The sequence below is a fragment of the Hydractinia symbiolongicarpus genome, chromosome 6 (genome assembly GCF_029227915.1).
Source record: "Hydractinia symbiolongicarpus strain clone_291-10 chromosome 6, HSymV2.1, whole genome shotgun sequence".
Lineage (NCBI taxonomy): Eukaryota > Metazoa > Cnidaria > Hydrozoa > Anthoathecata > Hydractiniidae > Hydractinia > Hydractinia symbiolongicarpus.
This window is the reverse complement of record NC_079880.1, coordinates 15,141,506-15,167,518: the sequence shown is the minus strand read 5'-3', so window position 1 is coordinate 15,167,518 and position 26,013 is coordinate 15,141,506. Positions and strand designations below refer to the sequence as shown.

The window sequence follows — 26,013 nt, the reverse complement described above, 5'->3', positions numbered from 1 at the left end:
AGTTTAAAGCGCTGATCAAGAAAATGTATGTAATCACGTGCTTTTGATAAATGATTAATAAGATATAAAAGTTTAAAAATTTTGCTGACGTCAGCAAAGAACCGTTAAAACCCTAAATATTTTTTTAGAAATTAGTATACCTGTTGCCTCCATCGCATAGATCTTGAAACGCTGATCAAGAAAATGTATAAGATGATGTACCTTTGAGAAACGGTTGCAGAAATATTAGGGTTTAAAGGTTTTTTGATGACGTCATCAACCCGTCCATTCCGAAATGGATTCGGGGATTCGGGTTTGGGAAAATTACCCAAATTGATCGTAGGTGGTCCCTAGTTACCCACGCGGTGAAAAATCATTGACGTCACCACCTCGTTTCCAAGTTATTTGGCCTCAAAGTTTTAGGTGCACTGTAATGGTTTCATTAATATAATATAGGATATTGACGTTAAAGTAGTGTTATTTTCGTCACGCCGTAACGTCAGAAAATTTGACATATTAGAGATGCATTTTTCGGCAGCATCAAAGGAAAATGAAGACATCCACTTTGCCTGTCACAGACACACAGACAGACACACCTTACGTATTATTATATAGACTAGTCGATAAATCCCGTGGAGTAATCCACTTAGGCAGAAGGACAATGGAAAAACAGGTTGTTTTAGTTTTTTTGCTGACGTCAGCAGTGCAAATACAAAATAAATATATTTTTTTAGAAATTTGTATACCTGTTGCCTTCATCGTATAGATCTTGAAATGCTGATCAAGAAAATGTATATGATCATGTATCTTTGACAAACGGTTGCTTAGATATCAAGGTTTAAAGGTTTTTTGATGACGTCATCAAACCGTCCATTCCGAAACGGATTCGGGGACCCAGGTTTGAAAAACTTACCCAAATTGGTCCCAGGTTGTCCCTAGTTACCCACGCAGTGAAAAAACATTGACGTCACCACCTCGTTTCCAAGTTATTTGGCCTCAAAGTTTTAAAGGCATTGTAATGGCTTCACTAATCTTAATTAACTTTCCTTTGACGTCACTACTATTTTATCGGTAAAGTTTGGTAAATTACAGAACAATTTTATAGGCGATGTTCTATAGAATTTGTTAAAGAAAATTTTGAAGAATGTAATCCACTTTGCAAAAGTGACAGACAGACACACGGAACTGGCGTATTATTATAGAGATTATTTTTTTAATGACTACCACGCGTTAACACGTATTTTTGCAGGATTTTTCACGAAACGAAAACAGATATGAAAATACAATAGAGCCTTCGAGGCGGACATCCTTGAAAGCGGACTCATCCTGGACGATTTCTTAATAAACCCTTGTAAAGTGGACAAAATATTGATCAAATATCAAAAATAAATATTTTATTGTTTTTTTTTTTTTTGCTAAACACCTGTTTACAATAACTTCGTGTTACTGCCGAAATGTCCACAAACGCCTGAGTTTGTTCAAATTTTATTTCTGCACGCCAAATTGTTTTTTTAATGTTTTTTTGCCTAACTGGGAAGGGATAATGGGTATTACGGGCATTCCTAATTGATTTTTGCTTTAAATGTCAAATTTTTCGCGTTTTTACTCAAAATAAGCAAGATCTCTTCTGGGTGCACACCTCTCTAAAGCGGACAAAATCTCTGGTCCCGCAAGTGTCCGCTTTAAGGAGGTTCCACTGTAGGTTTGTTATTCCAACCTTATGCATTTTTTTCGCGTTTGGATTTCTAGTGAAGTTTTTTTAAATTTAGACGGGAGATAAATAACAAAAGGCAAAAGGCGTTTGTAGCTAACATGTATTTGAAAAAAAATTTACAAAATCACAGATTATTTGATAAAATAAAATAAATAAATTGTATAATTACCTACTCCAAAAATCTACAAAATAAAAAAATATCTAAACAAATATGTAAGGTGGACTTATACCTGTGCTTCGAAGACATTATGTATCAGTTTCACAAAGAAACAGAAAAAATAGTTGGATATTGTAAAAACTTATTTCTTTGGCATTTCCTCTCTCCTCTATCTCTTACAGATAGAAAAGGCTAAAGTTAGTAGATCACACCGCCATCTAACTGTATAAAAAATATTCTTGCTGAAATTTTAAATCCAAGTAAGCTGTCTAGAGAGAAAGATCTTTCCTGTTTATCGTTAAGGTTTAAAAATTATCTATTTACTTCGTTTCACCAGATTTATCACAAAAATGCGAAAACACCTTATTTCTTCTTTAGTCGATTTTCAAGTTCTTTCCTTTCAATAATTTCAGCTCTTCTTTTCGAATATAACCTCGCCTAGCCAGTTCAATTTTGACGTTATTGGGAGTGTCGGAGATGAAGAAGTGAGACAACATAACGATTATGATTAAAATATGCTCCGCTGCAAACACCACGCCCACAACGTACCTGAAGTAAATCAAACACAAAAACAATATATCCGTGTGTACAAAGCACCAAAATATATTATTTTTTGCATTACAATGGAAAATGCCTAAAGCAGACATGCCATTTTCATCTGTCTCGGAAAAATTCTTTCAGCGCAGCACAGCAGGCACTCAATAACGTGGATATTTTGGTTTGAATATTCCAGCTGAAATTTATCACTATAAAGCGTACATTAACACTCCTGCTGTTGCACAAAAAAGCGACAATGTGGAGGGCCCACAAAACAAACCTACAATTAACTTCCCGGTAACTCAAACACCGGGTACCTATATTTTCTTAGCTCCCTTGAACTTTCCCTGATACTTTGTAACAAAAAAACTCCGGTTAACTCAAACCTCGGATAACTCGAACCATTTTTGGCTCGCCCTGAAACTAATTTCTTCCAATAATTTAAACTTTTCACTCAAGAATAAAAATTAAAGATTAGATGAACGTCTGACTTTGCATTTATTTTGTTTTCACGTAATACAGATACAAGTAGTACATGTCCGTTGTAAACTGAGTTTAAAACAGACTTGCATGCCCTCTCTATTGCCAAGATTGACCTTTTCTCAGAAACTGTTGTCCATAATCGCGCTTTTTTTTCAAATTTAATAACGGAAGTTTCGTTAAACTCAACAGAGTTAACTGTGTATTGAAATTTTTTTTAGGGCAAGTCGCTTCAAAACAAAACCTCTCAAAAGCAGACAAAACGTTTTGTTCCGAAAGCTTCAGAGATATCACTGCTTTTTGATGACTGCCTAAATTAGCAATCAGTGGATTTTCAATGAATTTCTTGGCAGTACTGTTAAGAATTTTAATTTTAGAATTAGATTGTCACTAATCCACTAGAAAAACACAATCACAAGCGATTTTGTCACATGAAGATATACGCAATTTAAAAATAGTTTTTGATGTTAAAGTCAAGTCAAACTGAATATAAGAACCATATTTGGGGTATGTTGATATATTGAAGCTATTTTGACCTATTAGAAAAGCGAGGTTGTTTATTCAGGGTGACCACTAAGTAAATGAAAACAAAAGTAAGGATATTAAGGAGAATTAAGGAGACAAATTGACATTTTTTAAGAATATTTTGCTGCGAATGAGAATACAAAAAAAAATAAAAAAATAAGGATAATTAAGGAGAAAACCAATTTTAGTTCTCTATCTTTAATGTTACATACTATGTTCTATGATAAGAAAATTATACATATTATACAAATATACATCAAAATTATGCCCGGAAAAATAGAAAATATAGGATTTCAGGTAACAGAGAAATATGTTTTATTTCACTGGTGATAAACAAACCATGAACACATTTCCAAAAAAGTTATGATCAGAAAAATTAAGAAATAAGGAGGAATTAAGGAGAATAGGTAAAATTTCAATTTTTTTAAGTATATTTAAGTACTTTTAAGGAGATTTTCTTTCCCTAAGGTTATTTAAGGAATTTAAGGAGGAGTGGTTACCCTGTTATTTAGAAGCTCGGGTTCCTTCACTTGATGGCAATCTGGACGCATAGTGAGATGATGTCAAACTAGGTGCGAAATGCAAAAACTTCGATTTAGTTGCAAGTTTGAACATTTTTAAGCGCCTGGTAATGAAAAAAAACTGGGAAAAAGGATGAAGACGCTGAGAAATGTGTTTTAAAAATGATTACCAGAAAAAACTAAAAAACATACAAACAAATAAAGACAGTTGCAGATTCTACTGTGCTTTATTTATTGTAGTGTATAAGCCTGTAACCGTGGGGTATAGCGTATCATTGTAAAGCGTTCAAAACTTAATTTTCTAACCTTCCAAATCCTGGCTTAATCCATTGATCACCATCGCTGTGCGTTTCATACATTTCAGGCGCCCAGCTGGCAAGCTGTTCGCTAGCAAAACCGAACAGAAAACAATTGGTTACCATGGAGAGAATCATCATGGCGGTCAGAACTTTGAACCACACTCCAATGCTCTTTGCTCTATGGTAAAAAATGGAAATAAGTGTAAAAGTATATGACTAGCGCAACTGACAAAACTTTTCCAATGGTTTAAGTTGTATAACATGATCTATAACTTGAGGCCAGAAATCTTCACGGGCAGGAATTTTGGCTACACTTATTTCAGCGGATTTTATTTTAGATTTATTCGTAAAAATTTGTATTTCCAAAAGGTTGTTTCAGTTCTACAAACAGTACGCATTAACAATAATTTGGAGTGCTGGAAAATGACTTTCAAATCCTGAAGATGATTTACTTTATAACTGTCGTTCCCAAATTTTCCAATCGCTAAAATGTATAACAGCACGTTTGTCACAGATAAACTAATCAGTTGCGCATACGGTCCAATTTATTCATCCATTATGCATATACATGGAAAAAAGCAGAAAATTAGCATACTTTCGACAACTCTTGACTACGTACCTTCTAACTATGGGTCTACGCGTTAAAAACAACAATTTGAACATGTCGGATCGTGCTTCCAGAAATAGAAACAATATGGTAATTATTGAACACAGTGGAAATGCTGACGCAAACAGGGTGACGTACTACAAAGAAAGAAGTGACAACTTAGCAAAAAAGGCAGGCAAGCAGACGGACGGACGACGGATGTACTTACTCCAAATTGTATCACCATTTCAATATAATCATCAAACTGTTCATATTCTTCAAGAAGCAGATTTTGCAAAATCTAAAATAAATTTTTTTTATGACGATGACGAAGTTTTTCACTTTTAGCTGATGCTATTTGAGTTGAACAACTCTACGCTGACTCGCATGTAAATTAATCATAAATCTTTTAAATTCTGTCACCATGACCGTTATACGTTGTGAGGGATGTAGAAATAATAACAATACAAAGTCTTTTTAGCTTATGGAAGAAGAAAAAATTTAATCGTAACTATGGAAGAGTACTTAACGTTTGCATGTACCGTAATGATCCGATTAAGCGCCCAGCATTTTTTTAAGCGCCACCCTCGAATAAGCGCCCATGTAATTTGCTCAAAGTTCAATAAGCGCCCAGCACTTAATAAGCGCCCTCCTCGAAAAAGCGCCCACCTGATAAAGGGGAGCGCTCAATCGAAAACTACCTTGACAAACTGGGCGCTTATTTGAAATATACGATATGTTTTTTGACTTTTTTACAATTTTTTAACCCCTCCAGACTTCCCGATTTAATGGACATTTTCTCAGTAATCCTGAGAAAACGAGAAGATGCAAGCTTACATTAAACCGTGATGTCAAGATTTTGGAGCGGTTTATATCACTTCAATTTTCCTCATATTTCTGACATTCCTAACTTTGTTTAACTAAAATTTTTGACATATTTAAATTTTATCTTATATTTTCTCCTATAGTTATGGCTGATGAACTAGCTGACTGTTTGAGAGAAGAAGAAAAATGCAAAACACGTAAAAAGAAAAAAAAGGATGAAACAAATACAAGCTGAAGGTAAAAACCGACATTAAAATATATTTAAATGAAAAGTATATACATTGTGGAAATTTTAAAATCCCTGAATTGTTCCTGACATTTCAGAAATAGAAAAAATTTTCCTGACACATTGCTGACATTTTGCCTATATTTTTAAAAATTCTGACAATTCCCGACATTCATGAGAGTGTACACCCTGTATAATAACCCGTATCTGGCTCAAATTTGTTACTTCTAACAGCAACGACTTTTAATTACAAGAGTTTGAGCCCAAAGAATAAAGGACTGTTACAAGACAAACTGATTGTTCCAAAACATAGCACTTGGTGTCTTACCTGTAAGTTGCACTTCTCGTCTGTTTTCTTCAACGCCTCCAATTTCTTTTTCTGTCGATGCGCTTGAATCTTTTCTGTAATCAAGGGTAAAATAGCTTCAGTGAGAACACGTCGAATCTCATCGCCTATAAAAGCAAGTCAAAAAGTTTCAGTATCAAGACTCCATCGACATTTTGAGTGAAGTATTACACGCTTTTTTTACAAGAATGATAACAATCAGAGATGGCTAAAATGTTCTTAAATTTTATAAACTTTCAGGCTGAAATTATTCTTACCACATATTTATACACGTGTATTGTATATGTGTCACATTCTTTTACATGTGATTGGAAACTTATTCTGAATGCAGACATTGACATTAAAGAAGGTGACACGTTTGATTGTGATGTTTCATTAGTTTAAAAACGCAGTTATAAAAACAATAGCTTAACAATAATAAGTCGTTTTCTTCTCTCTTCTATGGAAAATCGGTCTGAGTGTTATTCTTAAGATTTAATATTTTAAGTAAATCCTGGCCTTATAATTTTATAAAGCATTCAATTCTTTAAAAATCTTTTCAGTTTTTACCAAACCACAGTAGTATATTACCACGCAATCAATATCATAACATGGGACCAAACTGTTTCTTAATCTTACTTTGCACTTGCATTGTTTTGCTAAAGAACCTTTTACGTGTTACAATTACTTCCTAGAGTTACTTTCTGAAATACTCATTTTGCAAGGAAGCAGACGCTCGATGACGATGACGATGATGATGAAAAACAATGTATGCAAAAAGAAGAACAGATTTACCCCAAAATAAACCAACCAATTCTCTTCTCAGTGAAATTATATCCAACTGGTAGAAGGCTATGTAGAACAGCGGCAGATAGCAATCAAACAGTTCAAACAAAACTCTTTTCACAGTCAGCGAGCTAGTCCATTGATACTCTGTCCTATGTTAAAGAGAGCAATGAAATGTTATTTCTTTCAAATATCATACCCATGCTAGTATAGAAACTGCTAAATCACCTTCAGCTTTCTAATGCTAGGTGGCAAATTGATGATGATGAAAAACAATGCAAGAGCCTACAGAAAGAAACTCTACAATAATACCACAATGCCATAATAGGCAATAATACGCCATAATGGTCCATAATATTGGAAATCGAAAAAAGAGACACAATTTGATTACTAGTTATTTTTAATATTTTCAAATTTTAAATTATTTCAGCTTAACAATTTTTTTAAAGTTATTAATAATTTGAAAAAAATACCTAACACACAAGGTTGCTCGATACATTATCCAGATTTAAGACTCACATGCTTAACTTTTTAAATTCCCAGCCTGCTCAGTTATTTAAAAACTGCTTGGATTGTGACCTATATGAAAGGCTCAGCCCTTAGCAACTATTTTTTAGTTAAAACAACAATATGAAAAAACAGCCAGTGTTTGGATCACTGTTAAGCTTCTTTAACTTATCAAAAACATAAGTCGACTCAACACTTTGAAAGTCCATGTTTATTATACACATATCATCACTTTGAATATGCATAATACTTCAAGGGCTATACATATATTTTAAAATTTGTAAACTTCAAAGGGAATACATATATTTTAAAATTTGTAAACTTCAAGGGGAATACATATATTTTAAGATTTTCAAAATACAAGATCATACCTGTGGTTTTCAATGTCAGTTGCGTACGTAGCCACAGTTCTGTACAGTTTATTTAATATATTTATAACAATCGAATGTCCGATTGTTGGTATCATCCAACCATAATAAGGGTTGTCAGCAGCAAAAATATGACCCTAAAAAGCAACATGTGTGTTTTCATGCAAGTTTAAATTCTATACATAGTCCTATGCATAATGCCTAGAAGTTTAAATTACTAAAGTCGTGAAGCATTTTGTAAATAGAAATACATCATAATCTTACAGGTTCAGCAAACGAGGCAAGCCTGGCAAAATAAATTGGACTTTCTTTGTGCTTGATGTAACCATTGAAATTAAGAGATAAAATCATGGCTATAACACCCAGCATCAAGAAAGGTATGGACAACAGGAAACTGATTAGATAACGCAGCCGTCTTTTCCAGGCCGGAAAATATTTCTCCATCTTTCCAGAGACAGGACTTTTACGTAAGACTCCCTTAAACTCAGGTCTGACGAGTTCGCATTTCTCAATATCTGACGTACCCCAATCCAAGGCTAGCTCATGCTCTTTCCTCTTCCAACACTACAAATATATGAACACAAGTTTAGTATTTAAAATTAAACGTGCAATTTATATATACAGTATATATATATTGAATTACAAATTATTTTTTAATTGTTTAAGACAAACACAAATACATCTTGAGTCCAAATAGAAATAAAAAATCCATTATCATTTATTTCAGTTAAAGTTACTCCATTTACCTGTACTCATTAAAAAACTCACCTTTGTAAATATAATTGTCCAAAACGCCATGAGCAATGCATACATAGGTAGATACGGGCTGTCGTCAACTGTTATTCCCTTTGGTCGATGCAAAAACAGTCCAACACCAAATAAAGAGATTGGAAAAAGGGACCAAGTAAAAAAACTCATCCAAGCAAAATAGAACGCAACTTCTTCACCTGAGAGAAGTGAAATAGTAGTTTTGACAATTGGCTGCGCAAATATATGCATTTTAATGGGATTCCTGCATTGAAAATGATTTTTTTATTGTTAGGAAGGATAAAAAGTTGTTAATCAAGAATTTTTTAAAAACATTTTTTTCTTCTCAAGTTATTAAACATATATGAATATTTAAAATTTCCAACGCCGTAAGTTTAAAGGGAACCTGAGGTATAAAATGATGTTAAGCTTATATTATACAGCTTAAAAATTTGGTTAACAAGTCTTTTTAATTTTTTTAAAAAGCTCTTTTCATTCTCAAGATATTCACGTTTGAAGAATTTCAGATTTAATTATGTTGCGTAAATATTTAACTAATAGCAAATTTTGACATTTTTCTGGGATGTGCATTTAAACTTTATAGTAGATAATTGCGTAGATAATTTAAAGTTAAATTGATTAACATAAACTTGTTTGCTTGTCCCAGGCCTCTTAAGTTTTTGCTGACGACCCAATAACTCGAGATCTGTAGCTTAGTTTGCAATAAAATTTTTTGGGTAGGCTTGTATAGGCCCAATATGTTTACTCACAAAATTTGATTGCAAACCGACATGCAGATCCTAAGTTATGAGGTCGTCAGCAAAAAATAAGTGGCCTAGGACGAGCAAACGAGTGTCATTTTTAAAAAAAATTATGTTAATCAATTCACCTTTATAATATCTATGCACTGACGAAGTTTGATTGCACATCCCTTAACAGGTCTAAAATTAATGATACAAAAAATGTCAAAATTTGCTATTACTTAAATATGACATCATAATTTATGCAACATAATTAAATCTGAAATTCTTTAAATGTGAATATCTTGAGAGCGAAAACAGCTTTTTAAAAAATTTAAAAAGAGTTGTTAACCAACTTTTTAACCTCTATAATATAAGCCCAATATCATTTTATACCTCGGGGTCCCTTTAAGAACATGACAACATTGCTTTTCAATCTAAAAGATTACTAAAATACTAAACTTACGTATGTCAAGATATCATCAAGAGCATATAAGTCCACACTGCAAGACATTTCAAGTATAAGTTTGTAATTACTACTTTAAGCTGATTTTTGCACTAGTCATTTCGGAATGCATTTGTTATATCTGTGATTGGTCCAAGAAGGATGTTCTTTGAGATAAACTGAGACTATATTTGTATATAAAATCTGTTAAGTGCACTGTGAGCTGTGACACCATATTGGATCATTTGAGAGAGAGAAAGAGTCAAAACTCACAGCGCATGACATACGTAAACATAATAAATAAAACTATGTGAGCCGAATATACCACAGCATTGGGCGTGAGGGCTCTTGTTTTTTTCAGTTTTCCGGTAAAAGCATTCCACTCAGCATGAAATCAAAAGTCAACTTCACTTCCACTCAACGTTTAACCAATATCCAATAAAAATGTGCAAGGTTGGCTACATGACATGACACCAGAAATTAGAATTATTTCTTTACATATGTGTACACCTGAAATTTTTCCATATTTTGCTGCTAAATTTTGAAATGTTGAAAATGACTTTGCTATTTATCCATTCTTATCTTTGTATAAGTAAATTTCTTTTTCAAGCTTTTTGTATTTTGTCATTTCAAGCTTCTTCTTTTTTTAAATTTTGTAAAATATTAAAAAGTTTTTTTTAATGCTGCAAAGGCTCATTTAAAGGTGAAGATTTAAAGCGGCAAGTACAGCAGAAAGTAGGGTGACTAATTTTAAAAACAATAGCCCTGATACTAAGCATGCTCTTTCACCCGGCAGAAAATTTCCATAATGATGTCAGAATGAAAAAAGAGTTTTTAAAAGGCTTGGTTAACAATTTTTAATCCTCTATAAGATGTCATTTTTAATGATGTTTAGGAAAGTTTCAAGAGTTGATCATGGTTGCAAGTGAATAATGTTTAAAATTTAGAAACAAAATGGCATTACCATAATATTTATGAATTTCTTGAGTTGGAAAGAAGATAGGATTCTTTCTAACTTTCTCCCACACAATTTTTTTGTCACCTTCATTGTGCATGGGTGTGTAGCTTTCAATTATCTGTGGCTTAGAATGCAAACAGCCGGTTATAATTGATTCACTGTCTCCAAATCGTTTCAACCCAGATTTCAAAAACACTTCCTATATATAATGACAACATATAAAAACAACTGAAGTAAAAAAAAATAGAACACATTTTAAGAAATTTAATAAAGTGTGTTATTGAATTTCCGTGCCCGAAGGCGTAGGAAATTCTTTAAATCCGTCATTTTTCTCTTTTGGAGCATTTTTTGAGAAAAAATCGACCCTGGGATTTCATGTTCCTCTGAAAGGAGGATAGTATTGGTCTCCAACTGCTAACTGACTAACTAACTAACCCTGTCCCAAATGGTCAATTGCAACGCACAGATTTAAACTTCGTGCCCAAACTCCCTAAGTACTGGGAAGTCATCTAAATGACGTTTCAGGCCAAAAATGGTATTTGTTTACGACAAAATTTGGCACAGTTAACAAATAAAGTATGCTGAACATGATGGTGACATCAAAATTTTGATATTTTGCCACCTAAATGTCATTTTAGGTCAAAATTGGTCCAAAAATTAAAACTACTTTATTTTCGACAAAATTTGGCACAGATCACAAAAAGAGTATGTTGAACATGATAGTGACATCAAAATTTTGATTTTTTGTCAACTAAATGCCGTTTAAGACCATAAACGTTTCAATTGCAAGACTTTCAACCATGAATGATAGGCTGTATTTTTTGTTTTGAAATGTGAGTTTATTATGACACATTTCGTTTTGTTTGCGTTTGTTGTAAGATATAATGTCACTTGTGTGCTTTATCTTCAGAGCTTCATGCACCAAACCTCTTTGAATGTTTGGCACGATAACACAACGAAATAGCAGGTTGTCATCAAATATTTTAGAAGCGAGCGGAAATTCTTAGAGCCCCCAGGGCTTCATGTCTATCCATGAAATGGATCAGAACTGCTAAATTAAAGATTTGAAGTTTTGTTTCATGGTCATCAAACTTCCTCAAGTTATGAATTAAGGAGATTTAATAACCATAATTAACATTTTGACATTTATATAATGATTAAAACAAAATTAAAGCTATGTGTGTAAACAAGATACAAAAACAATAAAAAGTAAAAAGTAGTTAAACTTTTGCACGCTTCTTTAGGGTCTCAATAATGCATGTTGTGATAAATCACAATTACATTTTTGTAATAGTAATGACTTTAAAGCTGAGTTTGAATTACAGATAACAATGACATGCTGACTGGCTGAAATGAAGCACATCCTTTTGCAGTTAGGGACAGAGGTATGGGAGCACTGCGAAGCAAAAAAGTAACATGTGCCCCTTTTGCAGATTAAAATTTCCAGGTTTAGGGACAAAAAAGTGTTATAAAGATCCTGTTTTCACTGTTTAAAAAGAAAGAACAGCAAAGCTGAACTAAATAAAGTTAAATTTTACAAAATATCATTTTGAAGCAGTAACGGTTTAAATGAAGGTATATTTTAGTTCCTTCTCTCGTTTATGTATGCTAAAGCATGAAATTTAAATTCTTTTAAGTTTAGAAATTAATAAGGGTAGTTTGCTGGTAATACAAAATGTAATATCGTACAATATTGTATGTATGTATGCTATTGTATGCTATTGTATTGTATGCTAAAGCAGGAAATTTAAATTTTTTCAAGTTTAGAAAATAATAAGGGTAGTTTGCTGGTAATACAAAATGAAATATCTTACAATATTGTAGTAATGGCATCCACTACTGTACAATTATATACAAGAAGGGTATATAGTTCACATTTTTGTTTTAAAAATGTGCAGAAAACAAACAAGGTATATTCATTTTTTATTGAAATTGATTAAAAAGGAGTAGTTAAAAGTTTCTTTAACTTAAACTGACTTGATTTAAAAAAAAATTGTGAGTTTTGAACCTATACAATATACTGCATGTTGTGGTTAAATCCATACAACAAATAATTATGCAAAATATTTAGTAGTTAAAACTACCCTTTACATATTTTATTTAGCAAAAAAAAGAGCATAGAATGAACTTACCTTAGAAAATGTAACCGAGTGCAACATATTTTCAAGTAGAAACAACTGTTCATATGGGGTAAAAAATGTTTGTTTAGATTGAAATCCAACATAGTTTTGGGCATCTTGAAACACAAATTCTTTAACCTATAAAGTAAGGTAATATATAAAAAACCATCCAATATATAAAAAAATCTACATCTAGAACACTAGAATAGATAATGTCGTAACAACAATTTGATCACATCATTAACCTATTGGCTCTGGTGGTTGGTCAAGTTTTAAGAAATTTGACTAATTTTGGTCTCTGGTTTTACACACTGGATGTTGCAGGGAGTTGTCTGGTAGAGCGCAGACCCCAATTGGGTCTGCGTAGCTCAAAATGAGCATTAAATACTCTAGGACTGTTTATCTTAGCCATGGCCACTTCTTAAAATAATAGAGAGGGCATATCCCTCGATATTTGTGAGGCTACCCATGTAAAATACGCACATCTATCTATCTATCTACAAAGTATGTTATTAAGCAACTATTGTAAAAATAATATTAAAAGCTTTACCTTTTCTGGACTATCAATGTCTTTTAGCAATTCAACTTCTTCTGCCTAAAAAGATAATAAATTCTTTTTAAGGAAAGGTATGTGCATTATATGTGTAATTCAGCTTACATGCATATTAGGCCTGAATATGGTTAGAACTTGTTTTCTGAGTGAGATCATGTCTATAAGGTTGCATAAGTCTCCACAGGTTGGGAATCGTAGAAAATTTTAGGCATAGTTCCAAATAATATATACCGTAAACTTTCAAACAAATGAAAATCTATAGTCTCACTTGCTAGAAGGGGAAAATTTTTGTAACTATTTTAAATTTTTTTATTACTCCAAACTCACATATTATCAGTAATGACATTTTGCATAGTTTTAAATTTTACAATTCATAAATTTTCTCTTTGTTTTTCTTGAACCAACCAACTTGAGTATTATTAAAATATGTTGGGTTGTTTTGTGTGAAAAGTATAGAGGAGATTATTTTGAAGAACAAGTTAGTGTTTTCACAAAATAACAGGTGTATAAGTCTACCTACAAAAATAGAAATAAAAAATACAGTGTTTATAGTACTGAGACAACTTAAATGTGGAATTTAGAAAAAGGAATTGATAATTTTTTTTAAAATTTAGCTAATAGCACACATATATGTTGATAGGGAGAAACAATACTTGAGTATTAATCTGTTTGTCTTTATTATTTCTTGGGTGGGGTGTGGCACGTTGGAGTGCCATTTAGGCTACAATGGCCCTATATTTAATTACTTTCAGACAAGTTGCAGATAGGAGAAGTTAACAGTCGGGTAATAATCAACACGTGTTATACATTCATATTAAATTGAGTGTGTTTCTGATAAAAATATCAAGTTTTACACCTTTTTCTCAGAGGCGGTAGTTGTTTATTTTTTGTTCCTATTAATTATCTTGCGAGTCTTGTAAGTCATTAACTTGCGCATAATAAACAAAAAGTTCTTGAAGAAAAAATAACTTATTATCACTGCGCGTAACTATTGTTAAATAGTGTGAACAAAATTATTCCCAATAGCATAATTGTAAATGTTATCAACTCTACCAATGTGACACGAAGAGCCATTGTTAAAAAGTTTTATTAAATAAAAGTTTTGCCTGGAAACTAAATAGACTAGCGAGAAGGCAATGTTGGTTGCGCGGGGTAAATAAAGCTTTTAAGCGATAGAAATAATTGTATATATTTTAACAAAGATTAAAACTTTAATTTTGATAGAAAAGCTTTGTTAGATCCTGTTTAAAAAATTTGGAACGGTGACAAAAAAACTTTTTTAGATCGCGTTTTAAAAATTTAAAAACAAAGAACCACAATAGAAAAGCTTCATTTGATCGTGTACTAAGTATTTAAAATGTTATCAACTCTAACCAACATGATGTGGCGAGCTATTGTTTGATAGTTTTTTTAAATAAAAGATTCCTTTTTTTAAAGGAAATAAATAACTTGAAATGTTTCTATAAAAATAAATCTACTTTGTTGGTATAAGTGTTGCGAGCTAGAAAAAACAAGACAATGTTTATAACAATAAAATGTATCGTGATACTTTAAAACACAATTATCTACATTTCTTATTTATACAAAATGCTTTTCATCCTTTTTAAATGTCATAAAGGAATTTTGTTACTTTTTAATGTGATTTTATTATGCTCTATTTGTTGTGCGCGAATCTATTGTTTAGAGTTATGCAATTTAGTATTCAGATAAACAAACTCCAAAAATGTTAAACAGGTTATGAAAAGTATCTTCAAAATAAAACCATTCAAAAAAATATAAAATATATATGTAAAGAAAAATACAAAATGCATAAAGATTTAAAAATGTTTTAATGTCCAGATGCTCTGCCGATTGGTAAAACTTTAAATACATATTTATTACATTTTGCAATGCATACAGTATTCCAAAACTTAATAATTCCATCCACAAGTTCTTGTTTACTCAAAGGTTTTACCTGCTTACGTAAATAATTATTTAGCTCTGCCCACACCATCTCGATAGGGTTCATGTCCGGCGATTCAGAAGGTGTAGGCCAATAGTTAATTATATTATTTTCCATAAAGTCCAGGATTAGAACAACAGGTGGTGCATTCAATATCCATGGTCGAGGTCGAAGTGTAAGGACGCGTGGTGGCCTGCAAACTGCAGCACATCGTTCAAAAATAAGAAAAAGAAACATTGGACAAAGATTCTGCCATAGAAGTTAGCTCAAGGGAAGAAAACGAAAACGAGGAAGAAGAAATATTGAGTGGAGGTGATTCTGCTATTCGTAATGATCTCAATGATGGAAAGGGCCCTGTGAATGAATTTGATTGGTCAGACAATGTCCTTATCATAAAACCATTTGATTTCAATGAAGATACTGGTTTGCAGGTAGAGGCTCCTGATGGAGATGATTCCTTGTTTTTCTTCAATCTATTCATAAACGACGAACTTTTACAAGAAATCGTTGATAGATCAAATGCATATGCAGATTGTTTATAAACTCCTCTCATCCATTCAGACAGAACAGTATCTTGAACACATGGAGTAACGTAACATTGGAAGAGATGAGACAGTTCCTCGGTTTGATTTTTCACATGGGTCTCGTTGCTATGCCATCATATCGCTGTTACTGGTCTACAGACCGCTTATACAAAAATAAACTGTTCAAATCAGTAATGTTTAGAAACAGGTTTCAATCAATCATGCGATTCTTGAATTTTGGCGAGGAACCATCATTTCAGAATGATCGCTTGATTAAGGTCAGATTTCTCTTGAATCACCTCAACAGCACAGTCACTGATGTCTACACGCCTGAAAAGGAATTATCCTTGGATAAGTCGATGATTCTTTGGCGAGGGCGATTGGTTTTTCGCCAGTATATTAAAAACAAACCGAATAAGTAAGGGGTGAAGTTTTTTGAATTGTGCACCAATGATGGGTTCGTTCTAAAAGCAGAGATTTATTCAGGTGTGAAATTTGCAGACACTGAAGCATTGGGACAAACAGGAGCTGTTGTTATTCACCTAATGAATCCCTATCTGGATAAAGGGTACCACGTTTTTACCGACAACTGGTATAATTCCGTGCCATTGACAAAGTACATGACGCAAGAGGAAGTTACAAAGAAAAAGTTGAAAAAAGGAGAAATGATTTTTCTGTCGTCAGACAACATTTCTTTCACAAAATGGAAGGACAAAAGGGATGTTCATATGATCAGCAATGCATTCATTCCTGAATTGGTTGAGACCGTAAACAGACATGGGAAATCTAGACAGAAGCCAAACATTGTGGATATTTACAATCAAAACATGTCCGGTATTGATTGATCAGATCAAATGCTCTTGTATCATTCTGGATTAAGGAAAACAATCAGATGGTACAAAAAGGTTGGCGTCCATATCTTGGAAATTTTCATGGCAAATTCTTTCTACCTATATAAAAAGGCAACTCCATCTCCAAAAGTTAAAGCCATAAAAGGATTCAAGGAAACCATTATAACGAGCCTTTGTTGGCCAACCAAAGCCATCAAAACACATACAACCACAAGCTTCTTTTCACTACTTAGTTGCGATTGAACCAACAGAAAAAAAGGAACACCCTGCCAGAACCTGCAAGCACTGCTCATCGAATGGTAAAAGACATGAAACAAGGTATATATGCCCGCGATGCCCACAACAACCTGCCCTATGCATTGATCCATGTTTCCGCATCCATCACAGGATTATTGGTGTTGCCGGTTTCGACGATGCAACATCATTATCTGAAGAGGAGTAGTTCGCATCTCTTAGTATTCTCAGTTATAAATACATGTACAGACATGTAATTGTGACAGTTTGTTTTGAAACAATGTGTTTTTCTTCGTCAATATATATGTAAGTATGTATCATTTGTGTCATCGAAAAACGAATTTCAAAAGGTGTTATGATTACTTCCTTCAAACAGTGAAATAACCGACATGGTTTGTGTAAGTAATAGACGTAATATTTCCCAAAAAAATAAATCTGTCCTTGAAAACAAGAAACTTTAAACTTTAATAAACACTTCAAAAGAGAAAAATAACCAACAAATTACAAAAACAATAATTATCCCCTTTTTTCCCCAAACGTTAATATACGTCGTTGGGTTATTGCGAAAGATTGCACAATGTATATATACGTGATTGGGACCCAACGTGTTAACTGAATAAAAACATTACTTTGGATTCTAAGGCCATTAAAGATGATGTAGGTGAAATATTAGTCTGTCCGAAATTGTCCAAAGAGTCACTTTTGGTCCAAAGGTTGTCCGGCCAAATATGTTACATCTATAATATTGAATAAAACGTCATTCAGAGTCGACAGTTTCAACATTTTAGTTTATCAGGACAGTAGAAAATATCTCAAGTTGTGCATAAACAGGTTATTTATTAAATACATTTTATATCTACAAAGCAATCATCTTGTGTTTCCTTATAAATTGTATAAAATAGTACCCAAAATCTTGTGATAAAGTCAAGATTAGCTAGCTAGCTAGCTAGTTATAAACATCTTTGATTTCAACAATTCCATCTTGAGGAAGCCCACCAAAGTCCTAACTAAATATATAAAGGAAGTATTAAAGGGGAACTCCAGTAAAAATCACTTTTTTCTTTTTTGTTTTATACGTACTCAGAAAAGCATAAGAAATCAAAAAAAACTTACTTCACTTGTTTTCCTTATTTAAAATCGTTGTACTAGCCTTCGCATATTCAATTTTTTTCTTATAAAAAAACAGACAGGCGCGATTTCATTTAGGACTGGACCCGATTATAAACAATGACATCACATCGTGCAGAAAGTTTAAGCGAGCGCAGAGAACGTTCATGTTAATTTAAATGTAAGCCAGAGGGGCTTACATTTAAATCGCTTTTTGTATGTAAATTACGTTTAAATCTTTAAAAAATGGTTAGTTGCTCTGCGTTTGGATGTACCAATCGATCAGAAAAGTGTAAAGAAGTCAGTTTTCACAGAATCCCGTCTGTGAAAAAGAAAGAACTCAGACAAAAATGGCTAAACAAAATACGTCGTACAGGTGATCTACCAAGCGATCGAAGTTTTTATATTTGTTCGTCGCACTTCACAGATAGTTCTTTTAAAAGGGATCTCCAGGTAATAATCTTCCATATTAAAATATTGCCACTTCGTAAAAATGCCATTTTAGCTAGTCAACGCGATCAAAGTTTCTCATTTCTTCTTCATTTCATTATTTGTACTTATATCCACAACACAACCAAATAACATTTTCTACATATTTATATTATAAAAGAACATTATACCAATTTCCAATACAAAGTTATCTAGTTAGACATGTATCTTTCGTAGCGCTCGTAAGTTTCTATTCTTTGTTTTTCAAAAAAGAAGCTTTTTGATGGAAGGACCTGCCGAATATTTTCAGGGGGTAAATGTGCCCATTTTATTAGCATCATTTCATCGGCGCTACTTCTAGTCTTTGTTTATTTAGGCTGAACTTACTGGTATCAAAAGAAAGAGACAGCTGACCGAGGATGCTGTTCCAACAATTTTTTCTTTTAGTAAGCCTGAAAATTCAAGAGAATGGACATCAAAAAGATTGGAAACTTTCGCTAAAAAACAAGTGTGTTTTTAAAATTTATGCTATTGCCAAAATGTGAGTTGTGCCTGTCTTTTTTCTTGGAAGTTATTCTGATCATTTTTTTTCTAGTGTGTTGCAAAGGCTTTAAGTGTGGAGGATGATGTTGACCTTGAAGTATACGCTGAACAAGAAATAATTTCATTGGTTAAGGAACAAGGCGTTAGTGCAATTGTGGAAACGGTAGAGAAATCGGTTGGTGCCAATACTTTTACCAGGTCCGTTAGAACACAATGTGATCCCTTAGAGGCAATTCATCCTGAGATACAACCAACGAAGGATGTTTTAAAAGTGAAATTTAAAAAAAATTACCGAGAAGAAAGAAAAGGCGTATTTAGCAGAATTAATGACGGCTACTTTGGAACCAATCGACAACGAAAAAGATAAGTTACCACAAACAGGAGAAATTGCTGAAAGAATAACAGAGGTTGAAAAACCCGACAAAAGCGATGCCATTAAAGCCATCAGGACAAGATTTAAAACGTGACTTTTTTATTTTTTTATTTTTATTCAACTTTCTTTGAATAAAACATATTTTTCATCTTCTGCCGGATATTTTCTTCGAATTGCCCATACTACACAAGAAGGAATCACTCTTCTCACCCCTTTTCCCAATCGACTGTGTATCCACCAAGTGAACTGTTTATAACCAGCGTAACGATAAGATCTATATAGAAAAATAAGGGAGGCATTATTGTCAGTTTTTTACCTTCTTTTTCTCGGACAAAAGAAGGGCTTGGAAACGAGGTTGAGCTACTTACTCATTTTTTAATTCTAAAGTGTCTCCTCTCAAATCATGCAATGCAGATAACGCAGTTTCTAAAACAGCTTTTGTCAAAACAACCACTTGAAAATCAGCAGCTTCTGTAACGCATTTATGACCTATGATAAGAGTGATTTTCAATTATACAATATTTATACCCCCGTTTTACTAACTTATCATTTCCACACGAACCTTATTCGATCTTTCGATCACGCATTTCAATGTTCTCCATCACGGAGAAAATGTAACATTACATAAGATTTCTTTGCATTTGTGTGCAAAAAAAAGCGCATGCGGAGGAATTAGATTGTTGAACCGTGAAATAAAAATAAATTGGCTTGTGAAGTAAAAAAAAAGTGATGAAAGATTATTTTATTGAAGCAAAAGATAAAGTTTTTGACGAAAAGAATGTAAAAGAAAAGCGATGAAATATATTTTTTATTTGTTTAAAAAGGAAAATTTCGCTTAGAAAAAAATTATATTTGCAGTATATATCCTACCTACCTTGGAAAAACTCATCAGGAATTTCGTTTGACTCGACACAGCACACGCTTTCAGTATCGGTTTCCATTGCTCTACAATTTCCACATTCACACCAATTTGCATTACCCGTACGTGGCTCTGCATCAGTAAAAGAAACCTCGTCATTTTCTACACCGTTACTAACTTCTTCCTCGTCAGACACAAGAAGTTCAAATTCGTATGGCTGTAGCTTTGTAAAGTCTTTTTCATGAAGAGAATTATCCGATTCTGAGCTTTCTAAGTTATATTCTTCGTCATTATTACAAGACATCTTATCAACGAACAATGTAAACAGTAAGTAAACAAAACTTTTAGAAGGCGTGCTGCTGAGCTCACGGACTTTTGCACGATGTGACGTATGCTAATTTATTCGGACCTAGTCCTCTCGACTTTACGCGACCTTGCAAATTTATTTGAAATTGAAGATGTTTACGGACGCGATTAAGGTATAAATAAAGATTTTTAACGATTGTAAAAGGTTTATTTTGACATATTTATGTATTGTCTTATAAAAATAACATTTTTTTTAAATATTTTTTTTTCACTGGAGTGCCCCTTTAAGTTACTTAGCTACAGGACATGATTCAAAATGCAAACCTGTAGGATTAAAAAATAGCTACTCTTTACAGAAAAATGTAAAACAGGAGAAACAAGATTAAAAAAGGATACAATTAGCCAAACTTGAAGTTTGCAGCCTATAAACACGACTGTTTCGCTACGGTCAAACCACGGACAAAATTAAGATGGCTTGCACAATTATTTTGGAAATTTTGCATTTTTATCATTTTTTAAGTTATTGAAACTTTTTTGTATTGTTTTAATTTTACTGAATTAAAAAGTATTAAAACGATCTACTTTTCCCCTTAAATATATAAATATGTTATACATGTGTGTTATAAATTTCGAGTTATTTCGTCGAACAAAACACACAAAACTAAAAAAACATTATTTTTGGTATACCATCTTTCCAACCTTGTGCCAACGCCGCGCTACTAGCTACGGACTTGAAAATTGGCATGGGGGTCCTAGAAACATGGTTCTATTGGCCGGTACCATGCACCGTTCATCTTGCAAACTATAAACTACTTAAATTTTAAGTTAAAGTCTTCTTTAGGCGCTAAAAAAGAGGAGAAAAAGTTGCCAAAGTGGTGCACGGCGATTTGATGTAGTGTGATCCCTTTTCTATCTAATCAAATAATTATCTAAACTTCTAAGCAAGTCACAGTGATGGTGTTTAATGTTTTGGTAGGTATGGTTATTCGCAGCAAAATTACGGCAACCCGGTGTTTACACCGGGTTGCCGTAATTTGATTGCTTGATTGCTCGACCCGGGAATCCTAGTCCGAAACCGGGATTTTTTGAAAATGTTGGAATAAGCGAGAGAACGGTGTCTTAGCAATTTTGAAGCTAGCTAAAGTTTGGCAGAGCACGAGGTAAGGGACAAAACAGTAAACTACTTTATTTTGCCGGGATTTTAATATTATTTTTTTGCTATAAGATCACCCTTGATTTTAAGAAATTGTTTTATAGCTTGTAAAACTTTAAACTTGGCTAATTGTTATCTTTTTTAATCTTTTTTCTTCTGTTTTGTATTTTTCTGTAAAGAGTAACTATTTTTTGGTCCTACAGTTTTGCATTTTGCATCGTGTTTTGTAGCTAAAGTCACTTAAAACTTCTTTTTTATATTTAGTTAAGACTTAGGTGGGCTTTCTCAAGATGAAATTGTTGAAATCAAAGATGTTTATGGCTAGCTAGCTAGCTAATCTTGGCTTTATCACAAGATTGGGTGCTATTTTATACAATTTATAAAGAAACACAAATTGATTGTTTCGTATATATTTAATGTATATAATAAATAAACTATTTATGCAAAACTTGAGATATTTTCTACTAGCATACAGTTTCAACATTCTAGTAATAAACTAGAATGTTGAAACTGTATGACTCTGAATGACGTTTTATTTAATGTATGATGTCACATATTTGGCCCGAAAACCCTTAGCACCAAAAGTTACCCTTTGAACAATTTCGGAAAGATAAGTATTACATTTACATCATCTTTAATGGCCTCAGAATTCAAAGTTATGTTTTTTATTCAGTTAATAAACGAATTTTAAGCATGCATTCAGGCTCTAAAGGCCGTTTTTCACATAATTTCTCACATTTGGCCCAAAAATAACCCACTGGACATTTTCAGACAGACTAATATGTCATCTACATTATCTGTAATGGCCTTAGAATCCAAAGTAATGTTTTTTATTCAGTTAATAAACAAACTTTAAGCATACATTGAGGCTCTAAAGGCCGTTTTTCACATAGGTCTAACATTTGGCCCAAAAATAACACTTTGGACAATTTCGGACAGTAATAAAATAAGTAATTTTCATTCCAGATATTTAACCTAACCTGTGGACCATAAAAAACATGTTTCCTTAACTTTATTCTAGAGATATTGTGGAAGACATTCATCTAAATGATAATTTTTAATTTATTTTTAGACATTTTGGCCTGAATATACCAATTTCGGACAGGTGTTCAAAATTTTTTTTCTTTTAATAATATGGACAATTTATCTGATATTATTATTCTTTTTACAGAATATAAAAATTTTATTTTGTTCTTGAGATATCCTGTTTTAACTGAGAGGGTAATTCAAATTATTTTTTCGTAACATTTTTGTCCGCTTCGAAACAGCTGTGTAAAACAATTTCTCAAAATCAAGGGTGCTCTAATAGCAAAAAAATAATATCAAAATTCCTGCAAAATAAAGTAGTTTACTGTTTTGTCCCTTACCTCATGCTTTGCCAACCTTTAGCTAGCTTCAAAATTGCTAAGACACCATTATCTCGCTTATTCCAGCATTTTTCGAACAATGATTCCTGGGTCGACCAATCAAGTCAAAAATAAACACCAGGCTGCAGTAATTTTTTGGTAAAAAACCATACCTAACAAAGCATTGAATGCCATCGCTGTAACTAGCTTAGAAGTTTAGATACTTATTTAATTGAACAGAAAAGGGATCACACTACATCAAATTGCTGTGTATCACTTCGGCAACTTTTTCTCCTCTTTTTTAGCGCCTAAAGAAGATTTAACTTAAAATTTAAGTAGTTTATAGTTTGCGAGGCCAACGGTACACGGCATGGGCCGATAGAACCATGTTTTCAGGTCCCCCTATGCCAATTTTTAAATCCGTAGCTAGTAGCGCGGCGTTGGCAAAAGGTTGGAAAGATGGTATACTTTCGCTAAAAAATTATGTTTTTATTAATTTTGTGTGTTTTGTTCAACAAAATAATTCGAAATTCATAACACACATGTATAACATATTTATATATTTAAAAAGGAGAAAAGTAGATTGTTTTAATACTTCTTACTTCAGTGAAATTAAAACAATACAAAAAAAGTTTCAATAACTTAAAAAATGATAAAAATACAAAATTTCAAAAAAAATTGTGGAAGCCATTTTAATTTTGGCCACGGTTTGACCATAGCGAAACAGTCGTGCTTGTGAGCATGGCTGTTTCGCTACGGTCATCATGTAATCCATGATGACCATTAAGTTTAAGAAATTGTTTTATAGCTTGTAAAACTTTAGGCGTGTCTAATTGTTACCTTGTTTCTCCTGTTTTATATTTTTCTGTAAAGAGTAGCTATTTTTGGTCCTACAGTTTTGCACCTGGATCGTATTCTGTAGCTAAGTAACTTAATACTTCTTTTTTATATTTAGTTAAGACTTTGGTGGGCTTTCCCAAGATGAAATTGTTGAAATCAAAGATGTTTATAGCTAGCTAGCTAATCTTGGCCTTATCACAAGATTGGGTGCTATTTTATACAATTTATAAAGAAACACAAAATGATCGCTTTGTATATATTTAATGTATATAATAAATAAAATATACAATTTGAGGTATTTTCTTCTAGCATGATAAACTAAAATGTTGAAACCGTCAACTCTAAAAGACATTTTATTTAATATATAGAGTGGGTTCGCCCATATACGGCCAGTGTTTATATCTACCTTCGAAACTTGTTAACAGCTATGATAAACAACTATCATCTGGTCCTGATAAGTAAAGGTATGTTCGTGCACTATTATGGCCATTTGTCATGTGTACGGCACAAACAGACCATGGGTAAACAGAGACACCAACAACTTAGCCAAAATCGCCCATTAGCGGCCACTTCGCCCTAAACCGGGCACCAAATAATTTTCTTAATAGACACTTAAATCTGCTCATTAAAGTATAAACTGCAATAGAGGGAGTTAAACATTCTTACATGCCAACTGATAACACTCCCAAAATGCTTCACATTCATTTCCAGTCCCCTAAACCATGCCACCTCAGTTTGTGACCTACCCAGGGCCCATTTTTATCGCGAGGTTGTTTAAAAAGGTTGTTTATTACAATATTTATTATTAAGCTAAAACTTTATATTGTTTAAAGCATTAAAATCCACTTAAATTGTATGTAGCCGTATTAGGGCACCATATTTTTCTTTAACGTGGAAATTTCTTGCGTCTATTATTTCCAATCCTCTAGTCTAGATAAGGAAATGTTAACGAGGTGGTTAAAGGACAGCACCAAGTATGTAATTTACACAGAGTTGATTGAATTTTACCTATTCACAACGTTTTATGAGAGTTCCAAGAATTTTCGAAAAAATATTTTGTCAACCATTTTTAATGTGCGCAGTCAGAGACAAGCTTCGAACCAACATTTCTTGACAAATTAAGTGATCGAATTGATGAACTTTGGGTTTTTTTTAAGTTAAAAGGTTTAAGTGTTTCAAACAAGGAATTAACATAACATTGTAATAAATAAATGAAGTTATACATAATTTATATCTCTGGTCGTAATTGGGCGATGGCTGTATATGGGCGAACCCACTCTAGATGTCACATACTTGGCCCGAAAAACCTTAGGACCAGAAGTGACCCTTTGGACAATTTCGGACAGTTAAATATTTCATTTATATACATCATCTTTAATGGCCTCAGAATCCACACAGGTGTACAATTTTTTTTTCTTTTAATAATAAGGACAATTTATCTGAGATTATTATTCTTTTTACAGAATACAAAAATCTCATTTTGTTCTTGAGATATCCTGTTTTACCTGAGAGGGTAAATCGAATTATTTTTCCGTAGCATTTTTGTCCGCTACAAAACAGCCGTTGGAGAATGGTTGGAGCATTAAATTTTAGAACCTTTGTGCTGCTTTAACCTACAAACTCTGGGACAATTTTCTTATCTGACCGCACAAACCCTGGTTGGGAACATAATAGATGATTAACATGGGTTTTTGAATATATCTAGAACAAGAGAAGAAACTACCGGCCTACCTTGACACAAAGTTGAGCAAAATTGCAACTAACAGCAATAAATCTATGATCAGCAAGATTTTCAATCTCTAAAGATAACTTTGAACCTTCCAGACACTTAACGAGATATTGAACACACGACTCAGGGCAGCTCTCGGTTAATTCAATTATATAAGTTTCCGATTTAAATTGCTTGCTCTCCGCCATTTTCACTGTTCCATATACACCGCTATCGAAATTATAAACCGACATGGAGGCTAAATGTCGTCAGCAAAGAAGATACTTCCTTTGTGCATGTATGTAATTTTTACGAAAAAGGTAAAATATGGAAATAGTATAGAACAGCATCAATGCCTTATAACTAGATATACATATTTTCAGGACTGTGCGAGTAGATT

At 32.9% G+C, this 26,013-nt stretch overlaps 2 protein-coding genes across 3 annotated transcripts; both read right to left on the bottom strand.

The window, feature by feature from the left end:
• Window positions 1–1,293: 1,293 nt before the first annotated feature.
• Window positions 1,294–26,010, bottom strand: LOC130647155 (anoctamin-8-like). Of its 2 annotated transcripts, XM_057452914.1 has the most exons (14): window positions 25,637–25,776; window positions 17,855–17,956; window positions 13,396–13,440; window positions 12,858–12,983; window positions 10,732–10,924; window positions 8,604–8,782; window positions 8,100–8,399; window positions 7,839–7,972; window positions 6,970–7,112; window positions 6,178–6,302; window positions 5,028–5,099; window positions 4,832–4,956; window positions 4,220–4,390; window positions 1,297–2,399 (listed from the first exon to the last, which is right to left on the bottom strand). In XM_057452914.1, the coding sequence occupies exons 4-14, from the start codon at window positions 12,882–12,884 to the stop codon at window positions 2,225–2,227; spliced, it is 1,644 nt and encodes a 547-aa protein (XP_057308897.1). In that variant the 5' UTR covers window positions 12,885–12,983; window positions 13,396–13,440; window positions 17,855–17,956; window positions 25,637–25,776; the 3' UTR covers window positions 1,297–2,224. The 2 variants fall into 2 exon arrangements, with proteins under 2 accessions (XP_057308896.1, XP_057308897.1); XM_057452913.1 differs by lacking the exon at window positions 17,855–17,956 and having other exon boundaries at window positions 1,294–2,399; window positions 25,637–26,010.
• On the bottom strand, window positions 17,987–20,828 carry LOC130647156 (P2X purinoceptor 7-like). The gene is made up of 3 exons (XM_057452915.1): window positions 20,276–20,828; window positions 19,770–19,890; window positions 17,987–19,675 (listed from the first exon to the last, which is right to left on the bottom strand). The coding sequence occupies exons 1-3, from the start codon at window positions 20,562–20,564 to the stop codon at window positions 19,519–19,521; spliced, it is 567 nt and encodes a 188-aa protein (XP_057308898.1). The 5' UTR covers window positions 20,565–20,828; the 3' UTR covers window positions 17,987–19,518.
• Window positions 26,011–26,013: the final 3 nt, after the last annotated feature.